The following is an 8,782-nucleotide window of genomic DNA, read 5'->3' on the forward strand; positions in this document are numbered from 1 at the left end:
TCAAAATCCCCTGTCGCATAGTGTAATCTCAAGACTTCCATTGTGACTGAACTGCCACCACACATCTCCCTCTGTCCAATTCCGTTCCCTTCCACTTCCTTCCTTTCTCCAGGCCAAAAAGCCCTAACCTGCCACACTTTGGAAATCACTTCCTTGATTAGACACCCTCAAAAAATTGAGGCCATGAAGTGGTGCTCCAGTTCTCACACCTATACAAGGTAACGAGCCTTGGTTCTGGCCATAGAGTTGCTGTGAAAATCAGATCAAATAATGCAGGTAAAAAGCCTTGAAATCTGTGAAGTGCTATGTAAAAACTCACCTTTATTCATAATACAATACCTGTGCTATAGCTATAGGTAAGCGTCTATACCTTGCCACATTTCTATAGAAAAGGTTTGGTGGCTAAAGCCTTGCTTGGTTCTAGTACAGGGTTCTCTCTCCATATAGCTACTTTTTTTTTTTTAAATGTGTGTGTAGAATTGGGGTTTGAACTCAGGGTCTTATACTTGGTAGGCAAAGGCTTTGCCACTTGAGCCATACCTCTTAGCTTAGATGATATATAGCTTCAAATAATATAGACAGCCATTAGCCTTGCAGGGTTCTCAACAAAACCTGAACAACCTCTTTTCCAGTTCTCTCATACGTAACTCACTTTTGCCCCAATAAAATCCACTTGATTTCCTTTGAACCTGCCTTACACTATTATACATAATTTTCTCTTTAATGTCATTGGTGGAGCTTACCTGTGGTTAAAGGTTCATAATAAAGTCTACATGCTAAGCAGTCTTCTGGCTACTAAAAAACAAAATCTACTTCCTTCCAGAGTACACTTTCTAGAAGTAATGCATACTGAGGGTTCCTTCAACCTTTCTCCTTTTCTGTTTTGATCTGTGGTTTTCACTTAGGTCACCTCTCAATGACCTTAGGCTTCTACTCTTTCTCTCCTGATTCTCTTGGTACTTCTGTGCTTCTCAGGTGCCTGGAGGAATTCCTTATACCTGGACTCTTATAAACTGCCTGAGTCCATGCTTAGCCTTCAAGTTCACTTCAGTCTCTGGAATGGTTCACTTAATTTCATAAATGTGGCTTTAAAGTCAACCTTATAATATGTTGACAATTCCCAAATTAGGTTTCAAGGCTAGGACCTTGAAATTCTACAAATTCCAAAATCCAAATTCATACTTATTCCATGCTCTTTCTACAGTTCTTTTTTCTTTTCTCAAACTTTATTTTCTAGAAAGAGTCTTGCTATCTATCCGAAGAGGGCTTTAAACTCATGATCCATATTTTTGAGAGGGCCAGGATCCAGATACATACCACCATTTTCGATATACAGCTACTTGTTAACTAGTTCCCTTCCTTATTACTTGCCAGGGCCTTAGCAGTCATTCCAGTTCAAGTATTAGCAACTTCACAGAGCTCTCCCAACAGCTCAACTCTTCCCATTTACTTCCCATTTGTTACTTATGTCATCTCCAAATACACTGAGAAATCTAACATCCCTAACATAGCAGGGAGACTTCTTTATAACCCTGCAATTGGGAGCAGTAGGTTTATGTAATAAAGCTAAAAATTCTGTTTTCAAAAAAAATTCTCCATAAGTAATCAGAAGATATCTGCATTAATAAAGTACTTATAGACCTGGACCAATGTGCAGAAGTTAAAAATAAATCCTCTAAATGATAGATGATCCAGCAGGATACCAATCCAGGTACCCCCAGAGAGATTTCTAGATCTTTCTAGAAGTCAGCATCACTGGCTTCTGGACATTCTGGATTTCTTGAACATTTTTTGAATGCCTACACAGTATGACATTTCTTCTGCCTGAAATGTTCACCTTGCTCATTCTTCTTGTAGGTTGAATTTCCTTATCAGTAAGACAACCCAGATATTACTTCCTCTAGGAAGCTGTGCAGGCTTAGGAGTTTTTCCATCCTCTATTCTGTCTAGGCACTTTATTACCTCTCCTGTGACAGCAGTTATCAAATTATAGTACAGTTGGCCAGTTTTACATCTGGATTCTTGAAAGTTAGGTAACTGAGGGGCTAGGCCTACATCACATTCATCTTGGGGCTGACAGTTTAATCCAGTTTAGTGAGAAGAGTATGTGCTGTTGGTGCTTTATAAAAACCCAATGGGAGAAGTGCTAATGTATTAGCTCCAATTTATAGAAGAAAAAAATGGTCTGAATTGTCAGCATTTTTGGTCATGGGACTTGAACTCTGGGCTTGGGCACTGTCCCTGCGCTCTCGGCTCAAGGTGAACACTCTACTGCTTGAGCCACAGCGCCACTTCCGGTTTTCTAGTGGTTTTTATTGGAGATAAGAGTCTCACAGACTTTCCTGCCCGGGGTTGGCTTTGAACCGGGATCCTCAGATCTCAGCTTCCTGAGAAGCTAGGATTACAGGCATGAGCCACCAGCACCTGGCTTGAATTGCCAGTGTATTAAGCATACACATTTGTTGGCAGATCTTATAAATCTTACTTGAGGTCATGTAGCTAAGAAACAGCATAGCAGTAAATCAAAGGTAGGATTCAGACTAAATATCAACTTCTCACCATCCTGAAAATCTGTTTAAACTTATAACAATGTGGAAAAGTGACACCAAAGCCCCTCCTAGTATTTTATCAGAACTCTGTTTCCATTTCTTACCTCTCTCTATGGTGGAAGCTCATGCAAGCTACTCAAATATTTTAACGACTTTTCCAATAACTTTTGAGCATTTTTGTACAACATTAAAATTTAAAACCTGGACTGGACACAACACTTACTGAGGCAAGCTTGGGTAAAACAGGAGGCCCTTGTTGAAGATACTTGGCAACTGTCACTAACTCAGGACAGAAACATAGTAGGCTTATAAACTTTGTATAAATATATAGATATTCGATCCACACTATAAAGGAAAATAAGAAGTTTTGCTCTGAAACTCCTAACACCAAAATTCTGAGTATGTAAGACCTAGTCATTTGTCTTCCTATGTCTTATGTATTTTAAAAAGTCCTCTTGAGACTGGGTGTTTGTGCAGATCATGCCTGTAATCCCAGCTACTCAGGGGACTGAGATCTGAGGATCACAGTTTGAAGACAGTCCAGTTCTTAAAGACTCTTATCTCCACTAAATTAACAAAAAATCCGGAAGTAAAGCTCTCGATCAAATGGTAAGGTGCTAGCCTTGAGCAAAATTCAGAGCCCCAGGCCCTCAAGCCCCAGGAGACACACAGACACACACAGCCCCCTTTAAAACAATAATGTTTTGGTAGATTTTCCTAACAAAAACAAATTAAATGCTGGCATAATATGTAGTTTCATACCTATCCAAAAACAGAAGTGTCAAGTGTTCTTTAAAGGCCTAAATAACAGGTGCAAACAGGCAAGTTCACTGTTGATGCTAAGCTTAAAAGACCAGAATCCCCAAGAGATTCAATCTGTTCCTCCCAGGTTTATATTCAAAGTTTCTGAAACTAGCCTTGGCTTACCTATTTTCTGCTGCCTAGAAAACCCTCAGATGTTCACTGCTAATAAGCTATTTATTACGCCTTCTTGGTAGGGCATGTGCTGATTTGTACATCAGCTGTGCTCATGTGGGCAAGATGATAGTTTAGATATTGCTATGACCAGTTTATTTTGTAATGCTTCTTGACGATATCACTCTTGCAAATCCTAAGCAATGCAAAGAGGGAATGGCTCAGGCAAAAACTAGGGCTAGCACTGTAAAATATTCAGAGGGCAGAATGATAGTAACCAGGTACTGTCTCCCTGGATGCTAGGCAAAAGCCACAATCTTGGGTGAATGGGACAGTCCATACAGGATACCACTCTTTGGTATTTTAATAAGCCAGCATTTATTACTACAGGTCTATTTTCCCTAGGAACTGAAGTTAACATTCTGACAAAGCTTTTGGCTCTACTACCCTTGACAAGGCAATCTATTCCAAATTTTTGGTTGTGCCCAGCATGTTTGGTTTCTATAAAGTTGGTTCCAACACTACATCTAACCTGGCCTTTCCATCGCAAGACTGGGAGTAGAACTAAAACAATAATGGCTTCATTTTTTTTAAATAGAAAGTATTTTTCTATAATGTTCATTAAAATTAAAACGCTTTGAAGACAAATACAAGTGACATGCTGACCACATATCACTATGTTTGACATGTGAGAGATGAAGGAACTTCTGAGCTTACCTTGTGTGCACTTTCCCCATCTTCAGTGGCAAAATCGAGTCTGGTCTGCCTGGGGTTGATCAGGTCTTTTAGTGTTAAACAATTTACCTCCATCTGTAATGTCCAATTATATTAGAAAACGAGTTTACATTTAGACGTTTAGGGGTTGATCCAGTCTTTCAGTGTTAAACAATTTACCTCCATCTGTAATGTATGATTATTGTATTTAGAAAACAATTTCATACTTAGGTATTCCTTGTATCAGCAAGAATACTTAGCATTATGTGTTCATGAACATGAACTTTCCCCTTTCCCTAACCATGGGCCTGGGAATGTCCAGGAATGCCAAAACTTTCTAATCCACTTTCAAACTCACAGAAACAAATACAAACATGTAAAAGACGTAATTACGGAAAATCTGGGAGGAAATCCACAAAAACCAGTCTTTTTCTTTTTAAATGAAAAGCGATAATTAAAAGTCAGGAGGGTAGGGTGCTGGGCAAATCTGTCAGAAAGTGCAGAGGTCTCCCAGGTCAGTTAATTTTGGCGCAAAGAACGGAAGGAATTTGGGCTTTGAAGGGGGTTTTGAATCAGGGGGTGGAGGAGGAAACCCGATCCCCAGATCAAACCCACCAGGGCTTAGTGCAGATACTTCCCAGGCACCCCAGCAGACCTAAGGGGATGAACTCTTTCGGTGAACCCCCAAATTGTGGGGGATCATTGTGAGCACTGAAGCAGGCGCAGCCCCACAGGTCCCGCTAGTAGGATCCTCCGATCTCCCGCCAGCCAGGAGGGAGAGGGCTGGGCAGGCGCCGGGGCGCGAAGGAACCCCTCTCCCCCGATTCCCGCCTCCCCCGGGGAGCCCGAGCCCCACGCTCGCTTACTCCCGCGGTGCGAAGGAAGCTCTCGGCCTCTGCTGGAATCTCCGCAGACCACGCCGAGGCGGGATGGGGGTGCGGGTGTCAGCAGTCGGGCAACGACATCAGGAGGGCCAAGCGAGGCGCACACAGGGCCCCCCGATCCGCGTGTCTTGCGCTGGTGGAGACCCCTCGATGTCTGGATAGCACCGGTGCCCCGCGAACCCGCCTAGCGCGACTCCAGCCCGGACCTCAGTCCCCCGCTAAAACACCTCGTCTGGCGCCTTGAGACTGAATTTAAGCATGCGCCAATCAGCGGCAGCCGGCGGGGCGGCCCTGACCAATCGCGTGGCAGTATGCTGCGGCCTCCCCGCCCCTACCGACCCCACCCCTCGCCGTCTTGGCGCTCGGAGTCGCGCGTTTCGCCCGCACCCGCCCAATTGTTGCCGCCACGGCCCCTTCCCCCTTCCGGGTACCTGGAAAGCTCGGCCTCGGAGCCAATTCCTGCAACGGACCGCCAGTCCCGGGCCGCGGGAAACCGAGGCGGGGCGGCGGGAGGAGGAGGGGTGGGCTCTTTTGTTATGCAGAGAAGACCCGCGCTGGTCCCCGCGGCTGGCTGGCTGGCTGGCTGCGGCGGTGTCTCCCGCCCCCGGGACGGAGGGAGCAGATGGAGCTTGGAAAAACGATCTGCACGCTTTGGAGGCTGCGGCCGCCCCTCCTCTCCGCTCCCAGCAACCTGCACCGCAGCGGCGCTGCCCGGACTTGCTGGGGTCGAACTTGCTAACACCAAAACGCGGGGCGGGGGTGGGGGGACACGTGGGCCGCCCGGACGGCGAGCAGATGGCACGCCGGTTAGCCCGGGAAGCTAGTCTGGACTGGAGACGCGACACAGGGTCTCCCTCATCTCACTCTTTGGCTTCTTCCAATTCTCGAAGGGTTCCTAGGTGTTCCCTTTACAGCACATCTCGAAGGATTGCGGGAGAAGCTGCTTTAACCACCCTGTGTGCCATTTGGACCAGCTTTCTGAAAAGCCATCAGGACAATTTCAACACTGTTGATTTGTAGGAAGCATTTCACTTCCCTCCACTTCAGTTCCTTATGTCGAATATGAATGTGGGTAGAGACAGCGGTGAGGTGTGGTTTGGGGTTTGTTTTGTGTTGTTGTTTTGGGTTTTTTTTTTTTGCCCTTACATAGACTTTTATGTTGTTGTTTTAGATTTGCAAACATACTTCAAAGAGTTCCTAAGACCTAATAGGTGAGTAGTGGGCATGTATGGTCATGAATGGGCCAGAATTTGTATATTCTTAACTGAACTCATTCTTTTATTTCACATTTTTTTGTGAATTTTTACCTGACTCGTCCTCTTCCTGGAGTTCCGCTGGGATACATTACTTTTGGTCTTCTTGTGTCTTTAGGATTCTCTTGACTATGACAGTTTCTCATACTTCGCTCATTTGGAATGAGCTGCACAGTTTTCAGGAGGTGTTTGGTAGGGTGACTGCCCCCAACCCTCGCCCCCCTGTAAATGACAGGTACTTTAAAGCATGCCCACACCATTTTCCTGCTAATAACTTTACTATAAAGTTGTCATTCTCCACGTTTCACTCTCACACCTCAAATATGTCAAAGGACTGTCAGCTGAATTTAGAATGTTCAATCAACTTCTATTTTTACTCTAAATACAGCCTAACAATCACCACTAGACCATGCATTAAAATGACAAAAGCATCCACGACAGACAAAAAAGAAAAAAAACATGCAAAGCATTCAACATGAAGGAAATTGACATTTCTATAATATAACTAATAATCTGAACTGAAATCTATATTGTTGGGAGAAGCATAAAGAGTAAAATGGCAATCTTAGTAATTTTTTTTTCCTATAAGGGACAAGATAATGGAGATGAAGAAATATTTTCAACTGTATTAATTTCCTGTGGCTGCTGTAACAAATGACCACAAATGGATTGGCTTAGAAAACCAGAAATTTCTTCCACAGTTCTAGAGGCCATACATCAAAAAGAAATCAAGGTGTTGGCTGGGCAATGGTCCTTCTAGAGATCTAATGGGAAATCTGTTCTTAACCTCAGGCTTCTAATGGCTGTCAGAAGTGCTTGGCTTGTGGTGGTATTACTCTATTCTTGGCCTCTACGGTCACATTACCACTTTTGTTCATTAAATGTCTCTGGTGTATATCTTTTTTTGGGGGGAAGGTTAGTTGTGGGGCTTGAATTCTGGGTCTGGGCACTGTCCCTCAGCTCTTCAGTGCACTCTATCACTTGAGCCACTTCCAGTTTTCTGGTGGTTAATTGGAGATCACAGTCTTATAGACTTTCCTGCCTAGGCTAGCTTTGAACCATGATCCTCAGATGTCAACCTCCTGAGTGCTCAGATTACAGGTGTGAGCCACTGGCGCCTGGTTTCCTGGTATGTAGTTTAAAAGGACACTTTGTCTAGCCAGAAGCTACCTGGCTCAAGCCTGTAATCCTAGCAACACAGGACGGTGAGATCTGAGATTACCATTCTAAACCAGCTCAGGCAGGAAAATCTGTGAGATTTATCTCCATTTAAACACCAAAAAGCCTGAAGGAGAACTGTGGCTCAAGTAATTGGGACTACCTTAAGCAAAAAGGTTCAGAGATGGCACCCAGTCCCTGAGATCAAACCCCAGGACTGTCTCACACACACACACACACACACACACACTTGTCATTAGATCAGAGGTGGCACCCAGTCCCTGAGATCAAACCCCAGGACTGTCACACACACACACACACACACACACACACACACACACACACACACACACACACACACACACTTGTCATTAGATCAGAGGTGGCACCCAGTCCCTGAGATCAAACCCCAGGACTGTCTCTCTCTCTCCTCTCTCTCTCTCACACACACACAAAGACACTTGTCATTAAAGTTCCACATAGATAACCTAACCTAGGATGTCCTAATTTAAAAATCTTTAATTAGAGCTGGGAAGGTGGCTCAGTGGTAGAGCGCTTGCCTTGCATGCCAGAGGCTCTGGGTTCGATTCCTCAGCACCACATAAGCAAAAAGAAAAAAGCCGGAAGTGGCGCTGTGGCTCAAATGGTGGAGTGCTCACCTTGAGCTGAAGAGCTGAGGGACAGAGCCCAGACCCAGAGTTCAGGCCCCACGACCGGACCCCCCCCCCCAAAAAAAGAATCTTTAATTATATCTACAAAGACTCTTAAGTGAGGTAATATTCATAGGTACCAGAGTTGATGACATAAATATACCTTTTATGAGGAATTCTATTAAGCTCTGCAGACCACCATTCAAAGTATTAAATCCCATTGATTTCTCTGCTATTTCAAAATACTTGTGATTGTTTCTTTGAGATAAGTTGTATGTTACAGTCCTTTTCTTAGCATTTTCAAAGTAAAAGTCTTCAATCAAGAAAAACTCAAGTAATAAGTAGCTTCAGACACTTGTAATTTTACTGATTGTTAAAGTGAGAATGATCTCCAATTTGAAGAGAGACCAGAAAATAAATGTTTCCTGTAAAAATTAGAGGCATTATTTCAACATATGTATTAAAATCAATGCATTTAAGTTCCAGCATTCAAAAATAATCTACCAACTCTTGGATAATCAGTTGGTGGTTAGTGTTGTCTGGGAAATAGGCTGAGCCAGTCTCTGTATGTGTCTTCTCAGTGTACCTGATCTATCTGCAATATGGGAGGTCAAGGTAGTGAGACTTCCGCTCCTGTGAGCCAAAATGAATGTCCCAGC

General features: G+C 43.9%; 1 protein-coding gene across 1 annotated transcript in view; it reads right to left on the reverse strand.

Annotated features, from left to right (window-relative positions):
• The window catches only part of E2f7 (E2F transcription factor 7), a 38,610-nt gene extending 33,431 nt beyond the window's left edge, over positions 1 to 5,179 (reverse strand). Inside the window, exons 1-2 of the mRNA XM_069989074.1 lie at positions 5,045 to 5,179; positions 4,182 to 4,274 (exon numbers count right to left, since the gene is read on the reverse strand). Of these exons, the coding sequence (XP_069845175.1) occupies positions 4,182 to 4,274 (93 nt within the window). The 5' untranslated portion in view covers positions 5,045 to 5,179. The remainder of the gene's footprint in view (positions 1 to 4,181; positions 4,275 to 5,044) is intronic.
• Positions 5,180 to 8,782: the final 3,603 nt, after the last annotated feature.

The sequence above is a fragment of the Dipodomys merriami genome, unplaced genomic scaffold, assembly GCF_024711535.1.
Source record: "Dipodomys merriami isolate MVZ:Mamm:240054 unplaced genomic scaffold, mDipMer1.0.p SCAF_10, whole genome shotgun sequence".
NCBI classification, from domain to species: domain Eukaryota; kingdom Metazoa; phylum Chordata; class Mammalia; order Rodentia; family Heteromyidae; genus Dipodomys; species Dipodomys merriami.